Source organism: Anolis sagrei, chromosome 4 (genome assembly GCF_037176765.1).
Source record: "Anolis sagrei isolate rAnoSag1 chromosome 4, rAnoSag1.mat, whole genome shotgun sequence".
Lineage (NCBI taxonomy): Eukaryota > Metazoa > Chordata > Lepidosauria > Squamata > Dactyloidae > Anolis > Anolis sagrei.
The window spans coordinates 141,620,707-141,639,273 of NC_090024.1; the positions used below are offsets into that span (position 1 = coordinate 141,620,707).

Here is an 18,567-nt window from a genome sequence, read left to right on the forward strand (position 1 = left end):
ATATGTCATGCTGAGAGGGAAAGTGATAAGCCCATGGTAATCCACTGAGCTGCCTTGTTAAAAAGGATCTTAAACCTGACTCTCTCACAGTGTGGCTGATAGTTTCCTTGACAGTGGGACAGGGAATGTGATCTGGATTTTAGCAAGGACTTTGAAGGACCTATTGAAAGTGATGAACCCTTTTTAGGGATACAGTTCAGCACCTTGGATAGTGCCATTAGAGCTCATTTGCCTAAAGCTTAGAATGGATTCCCATTCCTATTACATAGAAGCTACGACATGTCACTGATCTCTCAAGTTTGGACCAATAATCTAACCACTACACTACATGACTCTTAAGAGGGGCATTCTTCAGGACTTATTAAACTGTTTATATTTCCTCAACAATTCATGGAGAACCTCCAAATTAATTTTGTTCTTTGTTTTGGGTGATCCAGCAGAAAAAAAAAAATCCAGAGCTGAAAAAAAGATTTTTTAAAAACAATTAAATTCCGTTGTAAGCTTAGAAGATTGTGGGAGTTGTAACCCCCCCCTTCAAAGGAATTTCTCTGAATTCTGGTTAAATTAAACTCATAACATACCTTGAATCACAACTTACATATACTTTTCTTACTTTGTTTCTTAAAAGGTCATAAAATCAATAGGATCCCTTAGCTTATTGTGACAGAAGTTGAGGACAACATTGCCTGAGATTTTAGTATGAGTTATGCTTTAGTATGGATTGTGCTTGGGACCAGATTTTTTTGGATTTTGGAATATATATATATATATATATATATATAGAGAGAGAGAGAGAGGGGGGTGGTGGTGGTTACAACTTCTACCATCTTCTAAGCCAGGGGTCCTCAAATTAAGGCCCGAGGGCCAGATATGCCCCCCCCCCCAAGGTCATTTACCCGGCCCTTGCTCAGAGTCAACTTAAGGCTGAAACGACTTGAAAGCACACAGCAACAACAATCCTATCTCATCAGCCAAAAGCAGGTCCACACTTTCCATTGAAATACTAATAAGTTTTTATTTGTTAAAACTGTTCTTCATTTTAATTATTGTATTTTTTTAAGTGTTTTTGCACTCCAAATAAGATGTGTGCAGTGTGCATAGGAATTCATTCATGCTTTTTTCAAGTTATAATCTGGCCCTCCAACAGTTTGAGGGACTTTGACCTGGCCCTCTGTTTAAAAAGTTTGAGGACCTCTGTTCTAAGCTTATTGGAAAATCTAATTGCACTATCCAAGGTGCTGAACTGTATCTCTGAAATAGGTTCAGCACTTTCAATAGGTCCTTCAAAAATCATCTAAAATTCAGATCTCATTCCCTGTACCACTGGCAAGGAAACTATTAAACACATGTGTCTTTTTCCCCCTCTCAGGACTGATTACAGAGAGCAAGTAACGGGTCCACTCTTGCTCTAGGGGCCTTCTGCAAAATTACAATGTGTGAGCGCAGAAGCATCTTAGACATCTGGGTTTTTCGGGGGCCTTGTGTAAATGAAGATCTCTTTTTTTCTCTTTCCCTTGTTTGGGCTCCTTGAGGAAAAACTCAGTGGGCAATGGAAATGTGACTTGCCCCCTTTCAACAGCCATGGAAATTGGAAGCTGGTGACAAAAACTCTCAGGAGTATTTCAGACTTTAGATTTCCAGATGAAGGAAGCTCAACCAGTTTGAGATCTGAAAGGTGTTGTCTTGTCCTGCAATGTTAACATGAAACTGAAATATTAGCTAAATCTAATTAGGTTTAAGTTGCCCGTCAGAAGATTTCCAGTTGATTTATGATGACCCCATAAGTCATAGAATTTTCTTAGTCAAGAAATGCTCAGAGCTGATTATGATACATTGGACAGTCCCTTAATAATCAGGTCACATTACAGAAGACCAAATTTCAAATTGTATGTGATCAAGTAACTAATGTACCTGCTATGAGTACAGCTGCATTCAACTGCCAATTGATTGTGATATACATTGTCCTTCCCCCCATTTTTTCAATGTTGTTGAGTCCTGCTTCCATCTGCTGAAAGGAGACAAATGCCCCACCCATTGGTTTTGAATAACACCTATCTCTCTGGGTTCCTCTTTATTGTTTGTGCATTCTACTTGTTTTACTCTTGAATTTAATGTCTTAGACTCTGTTGTGACAATGACTTGTACTGACTATATGCTTTACATGTTCTTGCAAGTAATCTTCAGGGAATCTTTAAAACACACGAGAAAGATGTTGCTGCTTTTGTAATTTTCTACAGTAGCATAATAAAGATCCTGGGAAATGAATAACATAAACATGAAAAGGAGTCTTGATTATGAAGGCTGTGTAATCCAGTACTGAACAATCCACAAATGGAGCAGATGGTATATAGCTGAGTTTGACTCTGAACCAAATTATCCCACTTCAGGGGAGTGCTAGTTTGGGATTCAGATGTAACAAGGAAACAGACACTAGTAGATGCTCACAGCCTTCGCACCTGATACCATTTTGATGCTATCCACAGTAGACAGACTTGGAATGTGTGGCCTACTGTTTATCAGACATATTGTTTGATAGCTTGGTTCAATTGACTTATAAAGTAGCAATGTTCTAACAAGAGTGGACAGAAAAGTTATGGTGATTTCCCTCAAAAGGGGAGATTATAGCCTGTATTTTTGTATATTTTGTGTCAATGCCCATTGTGTTGGTGGTCTTTTCATCAATATACAAGGAACATGGCATCATGTTCCTTGTATATTATCTGAAAGCAATTTTTGGACTGTTGGTGATTGTTTTTGTCTTGTTTTACACCATCTCCTTGAATCCCCAACAATAGAGCAGAAGGAAGATGCAAGTCAACCATTGATCCTTACCCAGAGTTGTCAATATATACATATACATTTATATATACATTTATTTGCAGTCAATGACCAGCACCAAGAAATGTACAATTTCTTATCAATAGAGCAGGAATGATTTCCTGAAGTTACTAGGAGTTTCTAAACAAAAATGTTGTGCAATATGCAATGCATAATTGTATCATCTCTTACATGGACGCAGTCTAGTATGGAGAAACTTGATAGAACTAACCCCAACATAAGGCAGTCACCTAAGACAGCATGAGCTGGGAAGTTGTAGCAAAATATTTTGAAAGGAAATTATAATTGTATAATTGTGAAACAAATAGCAATTATACTACTCGTATAAATGCAGATGCAGTATGGTGCAGTATTTACACAGTCTTCACACTATCCCAAACGGATTTCCAAATCTAGTAATCAGAACAATGTAATATCCTGACATTAAAAGCAAATTATAATATATACGATCAGAACATTTTAATGAACAATTTTGAAAGGAAATTATAATTGTATATTAAAAGTTCTGTGCACTCCCCCATCCTCAATGAGATGGCATAACACCATGATATTTCAGACAACAGTTCACACTGCTATTCTCTGTACTACACAACTCTGCACTTCTCACACAATAGTTGGCAATAGGAACACAGCAGTTTGGTAAAGAACTCCATGTTTGAGGAGGGTCACTGAGGGTGACTTACATAAACTCTCATCTCTCCACACATTCACATTGGCAAAGGCCTTTGATACACCATTACAGATAGGGGGTGCGCCCTAATTGAAGATATGAATTGGCATGTTTCCCAGAATGAATAGCAAAACATACATGATAGCAGCATATTCAATAACCAATAACCACAGAGAAAGACTACAAGCAATTCACAAATATGATCACATCAGCATTAAGCAAACAACATCAAATAGTAAGCAAATCAAATCAAATATTTTTGTTGACAATCCACTAATGGATATCTAGACTACATTTGTTTAATGGAATATTTATTCCGAGTAGCTGATTCTACTGCAGATTTCCACTGCATGTCTAGAGATTCAGATACATTTTTATGGGATATTTGTATTGTACCTACCTGGCATTCCATTATTATATCTGATTCTCAATGAACCCCCTGATTTTGTGTGTCTCTGATGCATGTTTGCTGTGTAAAAACAATTGGGTCATTAACAGATCACAATATTTTGGTTCAGGGCATTTGTAATTCTTTAACTATGGTTTTGATAGTGGAAGTGCCTCTTCTGCTCAACAACTCCTATATGTCCTCCCTCCCTCCTCCTTTCTTCTTTACTTTTTTCTCTCCCACACTAAAATTCCATCTCTTGCATTTCACTTCTCATATCTACACTGAAGCTAATATCCATCATAACTATTGTGTAGACCAGGCACGGGCAAACTTGGGTCCTCTAGGTGTTTTGGACTTCAACCCAAGTTTGCATGTGCCTTGTGTAGACGTTGCTTCCAACAGTCCACTTGAGCATAAAACTAGCCATTACTTGAAGTAAAAATGGAGACATAACAATATGGTTGAGAGACTGGGCAATAGTTTTGGCAGATAAAGTTTTCATATCTCACTCTGGGTGTCAAGTTAGTATTGGCAGAAAAAAATAGAATAAAGTTTACATGCAGCAGTGGATACCTCACCCTACTTTTATTTTTATAGCTGTCAAGGCAGAAAAATACATTCATTTAGTTAACTCTAGCCATTAGTAGAAAGAAGGGGAGCGAGCAATACATAACATATTGAAACGAATGGATTGCGTTGTCAGTTGAATGCTCTCTTTAATCTTCAAGCAAACAAGTTTTGAAAGCTTTTGGAGAAAGAGAGGTAGCCCTGCTGTTAAGCATTGCACATGCTGGCACAGATAAGTACAGGCATCAAGTGGCAGGGGAAGGTAGGTCAGAAGTAGGGCAATTACTTACATTGACAGCCCTGGTTGTGCCAGTAATATCCCCGCAGACACTTATCACACTTAGGCCCTGTTGTTCCCTGCTTACACTCACACATTCCTTTTTCATTACAGCGATCACGGATTGAGCCAAAACGGTTACAATTACATTCTGCAGAAACAAGACAACACATGTGAACTCGATACAGGGGTACATGATTATACCTAATTCATCGCTGATACTAACAACGGTGTTTAGCCATAAAGGAAGATTGTTTAATGATGGAAGAAAGGAAACGTCTGCTGGTTAATTAAAATTAATTGACATGATTAATTAACAATGATCATTCATTAGTCATCCATATTATTTACTATTATTAATTTATTATGTTACTTATTCTCCATATTATAATTGAGTTATGTTGCCAATTTAATGTTGCTCCTACTTGTGTCACCACCAACCATATCAAAATACCAGCTTGGTTTACCTTTTTAATTGTTATTTTAGAATCAATGCCAAAGGGGAAGCAAGCAGAATAGAAATGGTGGGTTGTGGTTTGGTGGGAAGGTGTTTTGCCACCAGACTATGGAAGGATTACATCTCCTACCACATGCCACCCATGGGAAATTGGTATTCTGGGATTATGGATTAAGTCTAACTATCAGAAGTCTTAGAACCTTCTGAATGGCACATTTTTATCATTAAAGGATGAGGTCATCCATATTTTCAAAAGTAATTGACTATGGAAGAGCTTCCAATTCATATATTTAGATTTTTTTTTATAATGAACACTAAGAAAGCCCAGTATTTCATGGAACATCAATAAGCTTCAAGTAAATCCTCTTCTAAATTATTAAAACAGGTAAGTAAGGTTCGATATGCAATGCATACTGCTGCATATTTTCTAAATGCAATGCAATGCACTCTACTAACTTGCAAGATCATCTTCCTTTATGTTTATGAACCTTTGCTTAATTTATTAATGATGTTTTAGTAATTGGCATTTGCAGGCTGTATTTTTAGGGGGGTAACATCAGTTGTCTTTTTAGTTATTACACAGTTTGAGGCAAGTTAAAAGTGTACTGGAGTGTTGGGACTGCCAGACATTTTCATTAGCCTCAAACCAACACAGAACCTATGGTTATATTAAAATATAAAATCAATTGATTAACCAAAAGAGCAGAAACCCTGTGGCCTTTCTATACAGTATCATACATAATCATAATTAGATGGTAACAAAGCATTTTGGTAATATGCATTTCAACGTGCAGGTCTTTATCATATTCTTTATGAAAGCTACTTAATACATGCACAAGACTTATTTTTTATTCTAATCCCAAATGGCAGAAAATTTTCAGAAAAGGCTTCTTAAGAGAGTTTTCTTAACAGCCTGACAGTGTATGCAGTATGGTCAACAAATTACAAAGAATTAACAACCATTTGGAAAGATCATTCTTATTACCTAAATGAAAGCAAATGTAATTAGTTTCAGGCTTTCCTGCAAAGCCTTTGAAGTCTCCAGACAGAGTTTTTGCAACTAAAGAAAGTAATGGTTTTCTATGAATTGAAGAATAAACCAGAGGCACTGATGGATGTTTTATTAGTTTCAAAAGCCCCTGTTTCAGCCTGCCTGTGCTTTCAAGGTTTTCTGCTGGGTCTACCTGCAATTTAACTTCAAAAATTTCCAGAGCAGAAACTCTCACACCATTTACTGGACAGTTTGAGTCATGCTCAGTGTTGAAATCTTGGCTGGCATTTTGTCAGGCAAATAGCGATTGCCTGATTATTGATAGTTGCTTTACTGTGTACATTAGAGTATGTATTGTTTCCCATGGCATCTCTTGGCATTTCTTTTCTCTCCTAGTTTGGTGTCTCTGAGCTGTTTTAAACTTTGTTGTGGAACTCCCTATTTTGACTGTCTTCGATTTTTCTTTTCTTAATCCATGAATTTGCTTCTGTCCAATCCTGAATGTGAGTTGCCAAAGCCAGGGATGCAATGGGGATTTTATGTCTAGAAACATTCGCCAGTGCCAAGGCTGTTCTAGTTAGATTAGTATATACCAACAAGCATTTGAAGATCTGAAAGCTTCTATTCCAGCCTCCACCATTTGTGATTTAAAAAAATAACTTAATTTCATATAGCAGTTAATAAGGACCTCTACACTGGTACTAAATATTACCAACAATCATTGCCATCCCCTAATTATGAACACATATGGTATTATATGATCCAGTGTGTTTAGTGGTGGAACCTGAGTCTAGGGTTGGAATCCTCATTCAACTATGAAAACCTACTGGGTGACCTTGTGCAAGTCACTCTCCCACCCTTACGAGAAGGCAGCCACAAACCTCCCAAGAATATTCTTGCCAACAAAACCCTAGGATACTCTTGCAATATGTCAGACTCGATAACACATAATAACACCAGTAAATGGTCTTATACGTCCAATATTGGTTTTCTGCTCTGTATGCTGGGGAACTGATTATATATTGTTATATGCTGTCTATATATATTTCAACAATTAATTTGGGTATTGTAATTATATCATAATGGCATATGTAACCATGTAGAAATGGAAAATTATGAAATGGGTAAATGTTTGAAACCTATGGATTAGTTTTAAGAACATATGTGTCTAATCAAATAATGGATAAGTTATATCAAATTGTGCTCCTCTTCCTTTTAGCTCAAGAAGGAATATATTTTCAGATGGAACCTCTTGATTTCCTGGGGGACCCCATGGAAGGCCTTCCCAGTAGCAATGCATTCTAACGAGGTTTCCAGTGACATTGAAGTAGGCTACTGGGAGATCTAATTTTGGAAATGTCCTCCATATTCAACTAATTCAGGAGCCAGGGCTGGGAGTTTTGATTATTACCCTGACTATTATTACATTTTAAGGTTGTGCATGTACGTATATGAACACAGCCAGGTGTCAGAAGTGCTGTGTCGTCTCAGTGTTTGCGTTTTCTTAATGTCTTTTCCTTTACCTGCATTTTTTTTTCTGGTCTATATGTTCTCAGTGTCTTCCTCCTGACTATATATTTTTCCTGTTTCTCTTTTTTAGGCATTTCTGGGATTTCTTCTTTAAGAATTTGTTTTTTATTGCAGTTAAATATGCATAGATAGGATATAGACTCCAAGTTAATAATAAGCTTCCCTGCATCCCTGATGTCTAACTGCTATCAAATGCAAAGAGTGCAAGCATTTCTTTTGAATCTAGTGATCATGCTGAGAGAACAGCTCGATTTTTCTTTTAATCATCTCATTTACAATTGTTTCCTGGAATTTCATTAAGTATCACTGCGATCAGAAATGACAAAACAGGAGGGATTTTTTTTTTAGAATATATTAACATTGTAAATAGAAAAAAAGATAATAAGAGTTAACTCTGAAGATAGGGAAAAAAGTTGAAGAAGAAAATGTTATGAGTAACAAATATTATAGTATTTGTTCAGATTTTTGATCCTTTCAAATTAAAAATGTAAATTTCAAGAGAGGAGAAAGTAATGATAAAATCATACCCACTTACCCAAGAATAAGCCCTACTGAATTCAGTGGGGCTTATTTTTGAGTTGGCAAGTATAAGATTACCCTCTAAGTAGTATTGGAAATAATTTGCCAAAATGAATGAATAATTCAATCATCATCATCATCATCACCTTCAGTCAATTCGTTATCAACACCAAATAACAAACTATCAAAAAGTAGAAATGGTCTACTGTGTTGGAGGAGACAAAAAAGGAAGATAATTCCAAAGTCAATGGATATTCTAAATTTGCCTTTAAATGGACCAGAGTCTAGATATGAATGGAAGATAAAGGCATTCTCCAGAAAAGAGATGGTTCTGTTCAATATACACAAAATTTTATTTTTGCCAAAGTCAACTAAAGTTTCACCTTGATGGTTAAAGAAACTAAAATTTATGGTGTTAGCCATGTGAAAACTAGGGTAATGTGAGGATATGTCAAATAAATTTTAAGGACTGGAAATGTTTCCATACATTCAATCATTCTATAAAAGCTGTAAGTTGGGACATTTTAGTATGGTCACAAGGGTGAGTCTGCTGTAGCAAAATAGCTAAATGAAATTTCAGCAGGGCTTAAATGAAATATGTGATGCTCATATTTGTGATGAATAACAGCATGAGCCAACAAAAAAACACCAGTTTCTCCACAAACCTGAACAACTATATTTAATGCCCTGCATAGAGAAATTAGGATTGTTTGTTTTTGCATGGATCATCCTACATGTGGGAGGAGACAGCTATAACAACTGCAGGAATTGTGCAATAGTCCCAAGCATGACTGCGATCAAGGAGGAGAGGGAAAGGGAAAAAGAAGTTACTATCTACATGTGTGCATTGAGGGTGAAGGCACTGGGTTATTCTGAGACCTGTGTAATCTAAAAATGAACATTCCAAAATTTAATGTGTGCAACTTATTTTACATGAATGCTTTCCCCATGGTCATGCTTTACACATTGAGGATCAGGGTAATGCGGGGTCATGTATCCTCTGTTTATACAGAGGAAACTAGTAATGAAAATGGGCTCTAAACATGGAGCCATTAACATCTGTCTAGAGCTCTGGACAAAATAAACCCATGGTACCATGTTTAATATCTAGGGGAAGTACATAGGAGTGTATCAGATAGCAATATAAGAACAGAAAGTAGCAAAAGAAGATCCATTAAACTTCATGAATTCTTATATTTTATTACTGATATGAATACAGACATTTGATGGCTTCATGCACTCTCTCAGAGTCTGTAGATGCTAATTAAATTATTGTTCAGACAACACTGTGTGACTTTCATGTAATTTAAATGTCATACCAGGGTAAATTATACAATATTTCTCTATTGACACGTTATAAAAGAACTGCAGATATTTGTTGATTGATTGCAGTCTAAGTGTTGCTGTGCCTCAAATGTTTGTGATCCTAATCAGAATACAGCTATATTGAGGTTTTGAGCCATTATGGACAACATTGTAATTGATGTTTAAAACATGAAATTAGTGTAATAGTTGACAAATGAACATTGCTTACTTGTTCCTAAGATAACGCAGAAAGGATTTGCATATTTTTTTGCTTCTGCTTACTTTCTGAAGAAAATAGGCTTAATGACAAAAAGTCCCATATTCAATGGGATGTTTTAAAATCATTCCCCCACTCCTACCTGTTGTGATGAATTAAGAAATTCACAGTAAGGGGTTTCTAAGGGCTCTGAGGGCTGTGGGGAGGGAGAGGTGGGGACTACAGATAAGATCTAGACTACTGAAGGATTTGGGTCACAATGAATGCATTTGTTCAAATTCAGAAGTGAGCTCCATTGATTGTACAAGGATTTACTCTGCCAAGAGTTAACTCATATTATTCCAAGAAATCAGACTATGAGGCTCACATGGACATTTGGAATTTAGGAATTGGATGAGGATATTATCAAATAACATAATGGTTAACACAAGGGCGTATATCCAAGTGACATTGCTGGAAGAAGTCAGCATAAGAAGTAGTTTATCGTCTTTTGTTAGGTGCTGGAATGCATGGAATGAGATCAATGAATCCACATGCAGGAAAAAAAGTCATACGCTATGATTTCTACTTGAGCTTTGGAATTTCTGAGTTAAGCACTGCTTGGGGAAAGGGTGCAGAAACTGGAAAATGTCATCAACAGCAGTGAGTATCTCTTATTTACTGATACACTCAAGTCTTGGATTTCAGATTTAGTTATACACAGCACTGAATTTTATAAATCAGTGGAGATCAAGTATGTGATAAGAAACAAACCCCACTGATTTCATGACTAGTCTGGATCCAACTGTCATTCCAAATCACAATTAACTTAAATGCTATTGATTTCAAACTATCTACATCTGGAGATCTAACTCTATTTTCATTACTTCCCTGGTGGAACCTTGACCTGTTTTTCTAGTCTTATAGCTAGTTTGCACCTATCCATTATCTAGCAATGAGATAAGAATTCCTCATATTTAGTAGCCTTCCATGCACAAATGGATTTAATATGATGCCTAATTTATCGAAATTCCTCACTCTCTTGCATGTAGAGGGTTGATGTTCGGTATAGACATCTAATAACTCCTTCTGGTAAAAGAAAAACAAGTGCTACTGCTCTCACAGGTCTCTGCAGTGTGGCAACATACCTTTGATATCAAAAAGATAATGTTCCTTGTTCACATCAAAGAGTAATAATCAAATGAGTGTTTGTTTTAAAAGACCTGTGCTTGGCATATGTGTTAATTGTATTGATCTGACCCATTTGAGCGGTTGTCACTTGTCTCGCCATAGATAGCAGTTGCACAGAATAATTAAACTCAAAGGAATCAAACTTTTGATTTAACTTAGCACCAATTCACATCAAACGGAGCATCAGCAACTCATGAGTGTGTGCGTAACTGTCTTGTTTTAGTTCTATATTCTTTTGTGAAAGAGAATTTTTGAAAGATAACAAAATAGAGTCTAATGGATGTACTCAAGTCTTCGAGTTGGTTCCAGATTTAGTAATACACAGTGCTGAATCTTGTAAATCAGTTCCAGAATATCTAAAAATCCAGATTAGTGTGGTTCTGGTTCTTTTGTTGCACAAAAAAATAAATTTCTCTATATGCAATAGAATATGCTGTGGGAGACATATGCTGTTCTAATCAAGGTTTACAAATAAAATTAGTCCAAATTTTCAGATTTGCAGGACATAACACACTCTGTTTAGTTACCTAGATTTCTGTGACATTCTGATAGCTGCTGAAACAGAATGAATTTGCATTCTATTGTATTACACTATGCTATTTTTTTTAAAATATGGGTCATCTTTTGAATTCTGCTGCAAACTCATAATGTTCCTTTAATGACCAAACCAACAATTGAAGATAATATTGCTGTCATTCAGAAGGCACTGGAAGCAACTATTATCAGTTTTTATTAATGGTAAAGGTCGATGGAAGTTGCAGTCTAGTAGTATATCCACAATTTGGCCATCTGTGCTTAGTGAAATACCACCCCCCCTGAAATATTCAGGACTTAACAAATGACATTCTATTTCAGGAGAAGGAGGACCATTTAAGTACTATACAAAGTTTGAGTATCAGAAAGGAGCTGGAGTAGATGACTGATGATGATAACCCATTTGAATTAATAATTTTATGGCACTTCTGCAGAACTTGTGGCCCAGCAATGTATAAGAGCCTTCCATGGAACAAAAGACAGATTAATATATATTGTGTTGCCCATAAAGTATTGCAAGGGATCTGGGAATTTGTAACACAGGGGGATGGGGAATAAGGATTTTCACCATCCCACTTATGCCTGAACCTCCAACATAAATTTGGGGGAAATTGAAAATTATAAAATACTTACTTTTCATGTCATTTACAGAACTTGTGTAGATAAGCCACAACTTGAGCAAGTTGGCTTGGGACTATTTCAGGATAGATATAATGATAGAAAACATCTCTGTATAGGAAAATTTACATACTCCATATGTACATTAGCATAGATGGGTTGTTGTAGGTTTTTTCGGGCTATATGGCCATGGTCTAGAGGCATTCTCTCCTGACTTTCGCCTGCATCTATGGTAAGCATTCTCAGAGGTAGTGAGGATGCTTGCCATAGATGCAGGCGAAACGTCAGGAGAGAATGCCTCTAGACCATGGCCATATAGCTCGAAAAAACCTACAACAACCCAGTGATTCTGGCCATGAAAGCCTTCGACAATAAATTAGCATAGATGTTTAATGTACATGCATCTGTTTTGATGGGAGAATGGGGTGCAAAACAGCCCTGGACTGGATTTTGTCCACCACAAAAACTAATAGTCTCAAAAACTGGCAGTGATATCTGTGTTGGAAAGTACGGATGCATGTCTTCACTTGGTTAGCTTATACATGCAATAACGAAAAATAACATTTTTTCTTCCTCTGATGTGTTTATGAAAGGTTTTGCACATTTTCATTTTTTAAGGATTCTTCTGTGAAATTGTTCTAAAGAATGATGTTTTTTGCAAATCTACTCCATGATTTGTACAAAGTACATTTTCATGCAATTTACAAAACATATTTTTACACAAAATCAAATATTTTGTGCAAAAGTTTCCTTGAAGAATCCTGAAATGTTAAACATTCCATGCACATGGAAATTAGCAATTATTCCTTATATACCTGTTGTAAATTCATCACAAATGTTCCATGGCATTCTTATTGGTTTACATCTGAGCTAGACAATATTTATTGTAGCAGGTCTTGATTACTTTCTACTACATTTCCAGAAAGTTTGGTGTTTAATGATTTTGGCTAAAGCACGTAGCAAGTGGAATTTAATTTCTACATTTCACTTTGGGTATCTGTATGTGAAAAGATTATGGCATCTTTTCAGAAAAGTATTTCAGTTCATTTACTTTTAAGAGGCTGAACTCTATGCCTGACACCTTCCTATGGTTTAAAAGGTGCTTTGTATATTTGCTATTTTGTAAAAGAAGGGAGCACAGTTAAAGAATACAAATATTGTTCTTGATGGGATGCTAATACATTCATCATAACCTGTCATTTTTCATCTGATCAGATTGCCCTGTCTCTTGAATATGAAGGCATCTGGCCCAGCATGTGTTTCATTTGTTAAAATTACATTAGTAACATATGTTGTGATCAATCTTTTCTACATCCTGGAATAAGCAGATGAGGGGTGCAATTTGTAAATTGTGCAAATCTATTGTATTTCTTTAAAGCCTATATAGTATAAAATTGAACAATTCACAGACCATATAATGGTGCTTCAATAATATCAGATTTGGGTCCAGGCTATTTGACCAATCTCATCTCCTCTTACAAACCAATTCGGGCACTGTGATTAGCAGAGGAAACCCTGCTCTCGATCCCACCCCCATCTCAACTATGGCCTTCTCCGTGAGAGAGAGGGCCTTCTCTGTGGTCACCCCCACCTCTGGAACTCCCTCCCTACAGCCTCCCTCCCTCCTCTCCTTCAAAAAACAACTGAAGACTTACTTTTGCTCGCTAGCATAGAGAGAGGAGGAGGGCTAGACAATGAGTGATCTCTGTTGGACCTCTGTATGAGAACTATAATTGTACTTGGGCTCTTTTTGTCCATATTAGCCCAGTTATCATTATTGGCCACACAACCAACCTATATCACTTTGTGAACTTAAGTTGGCCTTCTGTAAATCAATGTGGTTTTGTATGTTCAGATTTTATGTCACTATATAATTTTTGATTGATTATGTTTTATTTAATTTATGGTAACTGGTAACTGACTAAAGGACTGGCAACATGGATGACGAACTGGATCACGTTTTTAGTTAAGAGTCGAACTGGATTGGTATTGATGTATGAATTGTGTTTTTATGTTTTTTATGTTTTTTATGCTTTTAACTTTTTTACTGTTGATGGTTATATTATGTTGTAAACCGCGTTGAGTCGCCGGCTAGGCTGAGAAACGGCGGTATATAAATATAGCAAATAAATAAAAATATAGCAAATAAATAATTTATACATGTTAGGTTCAAAGTTTGTTTTTCATATGTGGAGTTATTCTGGATTATTATGACAGTACTTGTCTTACTGAGGCATTTGCCTTTTTGTATGTTGGAATTTGCCACGAGCCCCTCTGGGGAGATAGGGCAGAATATAAATAAAGTTGTGTTGTTGTTGTTGTTGTTGTTGTTGTTGTTGTTATTATTAGTCACATTAGCCTAAACTTGATCTAGATTTTAACATGATTTCCTAGAACTTGATCAATCAGTAATTTTCAGAGACAAAACATCCACAGTTTTTAGCCAGGTCTGTAATAACAAGATGCAGTTCTTATTCAGGAATTCAGGCTAGAGGAAAAAGACTCAAAATGTATACATGGAAGGTACACGAATCTCCTCCATAGAAAGTGCTCCATCTGGCTCAGTTGGTGAAAGAAGAAAAAGGGTGACAATGGCTTTGCTTATGCACTAAAAAGGCTTGAAAAACTGAAAAAAGGCAGGGAACAAAATGCCAGAATTAGAATGAAACTGACCTATGCATACATTTTCATCGTCCAGCTTTGCCGAAACATTTCTGTAGTAGCCCATCCTGCACATCTCACAGTGCTGCCCTCTAGTGTTGTGTTTACAGCTCACACAAATGAATGTACTGAGCACATCGATGTAACTGCACCGGTTGGAGTGGCCGAAGCATTCACAGTCTTGCAAGGAAGAACAAAAATGTACACAGAGGGTATTCTGTAGCAGAGTCACAGAAATTCACATGCTCTTCCCACCCACCCCCTAAATATGAAGCATAAACAGATTATGAATGAAGAGCAGCACAACATGTTCATTAATGTTACAGTAGCATACATGGAAAACAACAGATACTTCACTGCTATGAAAGTGGTATCTCTTTTTCAAGCAGGTTAGAATGATTCGACAACCATCACATAGCATTGAAGGCAGCTTTATCATTAGGAGGGCTAATGGAACTGAAGCATTTGCAGTTGTAAACCTTTCACTGGTTTTGTGAGTTACTTCCACTTTGTTTTTCAGGGGTAGACTGTGGAAATCTTTAAAAGGAAATACTGGTGGATGCAACTCTGATCTGCACATACAATTAAAAAAATCTCATTGTAGTGCTCTTTATGGTTCAACTTATTTGAGATGAGACTACACTTTTGAACAATGAGGTTTGCAGTTTGGACATGCCATTTTTCCACCAGCCATGTTAGCAATGAGAAATGAGAATGTACAGTCACAAGCCATCTATAATCTGGTAACCTCCAGGTTAGTTTACTACAAAATGTTTTAAATCAGGTTGAGTTTGAGTACTCTGAAAGTAGTAGTGAACGAAAACTACAATGACTAGTCTTCTAACTAGACAAGGGGAGAAATATGTCACACACTTGATATTTTGGATTTTTACTTTCAGCAGCCATAGATAGCATAAACAGAGGCGAGAAATGCTAGGAGACTGAGTCAAACAACTTCTGGACGTCTACATGAACCTCCTGAAACTGACTCCTTGTCTACTCCTTGATTCACCTCCAAGGTTACTTTTCATGTAAGAACTATACTTCTTTTTAGCACCAAAGTCCTGAAGGTCACTTGCTCTCTGTGTATTAAGGTAGCCCCCGCCAAAGTGAAGTGTAGGATGTCAAACTTTTGAATGCTGATGTCCCAGATATCAATTCTCTTTTTATTTTTCAAGGCATTTGACATTATTTTCATCCCTGTTAAATGTCTCATTATGTCACTTTTATTTGTTGATTTTAACTGTAGCTTTAGGGAAAAAAGAAATGACCACTTAGGATGTGAAGAAGTTCCCCATAATGGACCACAACTGATCAAACTGAGAGAATGCCCCTTGAAAGTGTTTGATAGTTTAAGCAGGAAACACATACTTTGTGGTGCTTATCACTACCATCTTTGGTAAACCTTTCTCTTGGATTTTCTGGGGTACTGTGTCCTTCAATACATTAGATTCTTGGTGCATAAAGGTAAAAGTTTGAAATGTGAATGATGTTTGCTATGGTGAAATAATGGAGAATGACAAAATTTCAGCAGAGAGGAAAGGCAATCTCACAGTAAGGCAAGTAATTCAAATAACAGTCGTCACTTCTTGCCAACATAAAACAATAGTTGCCTATATCTATTTCAATGGCAGGTTAAGGAAAAATAACAGTTGCCTAGTTTAACTCATAATTCTAAGTTTGGATTGATACTTCCTTGGTAGCAATGTGAGAACTGCAACTTATTTCACAAGACTCGAAGAGATAGGAGGGGTGGGCATGCTGCAGTTTTTGTACAGCAATCAGATAATGCTGTGTTACTCCTCATCTTTTATTTCTAATTAAATTTCAATGTCTCGCCAGCCTATATTTACATAAAGACTTCAGGGTGAAGAATATGTGTCCCTTCAGATATTGCTAAAGCTCCTAGTTAGCAAAACCTATAATAAGGAATTATGGGAAAGAGCAATCCAACAATATCTGAATGGCTATATGTTCGCTATCCCTGAATAAGATGAAACAGTGCTTTTATCATACAATTTGTATCATCTCTGTATATATACACAAAGAATGAAGGATACACACCATCTGTCTATCCATGAAAGTGCTATGAATGTATTACCTATAAGAGACTGGGAATGCAAATACACCATTTCATCTTTGCAAAGGAGGTTGAATAACTTCTGTAGTTTTTCTCAGTCTGTGAAGATATTGCTATTTCTATGCAGTTCTGACCTAATATTCACACATTCATAAAGTACTTGGGGAAAATATGCTGTGCAAAAACAATGGAGTTTTTGTTATGCTATGTGGTTTGTTTTGTCCTTTTATTTTTTTTTTTTTGCAGACAGAAAATCTAGTTTACATAGAAAAATTAGCAAAATTGCAGTTTGTGCAAGGTTGTTGCTTTTGCAATCCCTCTCCATGTGGTTTTCGTTTTTGTGGATCAAAGATTGCGGTTTTTTAAGGCAAAAGAACCAATATTATACACAAAATCATGCAACTGTTTTGGGTGCATTACAGATAGCTCTTTATGTGCAAAAGAAGCACACAAATAGTAGTTTGTGCCAAAAGAAACAATTTTCACTCAGGGAGTTCATGTGCATTTATCACATAATACTTTTGCTGAAATAATAACAATAATAATAAACTTTATATTCCACCCTATCTCACACTTAGAGGTGTGCTAATACGAGGCAAAAAATCTCTCCATTGTGTTGCTCTCCCCATCTAGGCTTATCTACTTTCAGTACACCTGTTTTTCAGGTAGGAAAAATGGCAAATATTCCCTCCATCACCCAGTGACTGAGGATTTTATCAGGTGTTTGCTATTCACTGATGGCAAAAAGCTTAGGAAGACATGTGCTCATCCTTTGGTCAGTTGCCACATGACCTGACTAAATTATAGTAGGAAATGCTTTTGAAAACAGTCCACAATTATAAAAGCCATTCTCCGACTCATCAAGATAGGACCCTTGGAAAGAGGAAGGAACAGCACCCAAGGCACCCACATTAGCCTGAAGCTCCCTAGAAGAAAGTAATTTTCATCAATTATTTAATTTCGTAATTGAAGCTTTATGAGTAAGAGCCGCACTTTCCATCCTTCCTCCTAGCTATGTCTTTGATCAGCTGTTGTGCTGATTTCCTTTTAAAAATACTCAAAACCTATTAGCCATTCATTGGCTGTCTGTCAACTATAGGGTGACTTCTGGACACTGGAGTAAAGAAAATATTATAGAAAGAGACTGAAGAATTCAAAGGCAGACTTGTTTGCTTTCACAACTCTAACAGCGTGGTTTAACATCTCAGTTTAAGAGGAAAACACAGGATTGTAAAGTATCAAGTCAAATAATAATTAATGGCCCTGAATTCTGAAGTGGAAAAATAGTTCTGATAATTATAATCCTCAGTTCATCTTGGATGGTCAATGACTGATTTGAAGTGCACAGTTAACAGCAGTTCTAGGTTTAATGAAAGTGCTAGAACCCATATTTTTTTAAAAAATCAGACTGTTGGCTTTTTGGGGGACGGACAGGGGACGACAACCATTTTGGGTATAAAAACGGCCATACTGTCCTAAAGTACAAGTTTTCACATACTGTGTGGTTTATGCCTCATTCAACAACTCATTCAAAGGGAACTGATGACGCAGTCCTATGATGACAGTCACTTCACAACCCAGTATAGGATAAATTATTTTAATCCCTTACAGCTTCTTTCTAAAACAAAACAGGGCCCATAAAATGCATGAACAAGATATTCTCATGTTCATCCTTATGAAGTAGAATAGAAGGCAATTGCAACACTGATGGTCTACCTAATCCCTCATTTCCACTCTTTCTG

The 18,567-nt window shown here is 36.5% G+C and overlaps 1 protein-coding gene across 14 annotated transcripts in view; it reads right to left on the reverse strand.

The window, feature by feature from the left end:
- NTNG1 (netrin G1) overlaps positions 1-18,567 on the reverse strand; it is a 332,462-nt gene that overhangs the window by 30,962 nt on the left and 282,933 nt on the right. For 5 of the 14 annotated variants that reach the window (XM_060774037.2, XM_060774039.2, XM_060774036.2 and 2 more), the window contains 2 exons: positions 14,758-14,925; positions 4,757-4,894 (listed from right to left, as the gene is read on the reverse strand). The exons of 3 other annotated variants lie outside the window; for them this stretch is intronic. In XM_060774037.2, coding sequence (XP_060630020.1) covers positions 4,757-4,894; positions 14,758-14,925 — 306 coding nt within the window. The remainder of the gene's footprint in view (positions 1-4,756; positions 4,895-14,757; positions 14,926-18,567) is intronic. 6 more of the 14 variants (XM_060774046.2, XM_060774044.2, XM_060774042.2 and 3 more) reach the window with 3 other exon arrangements.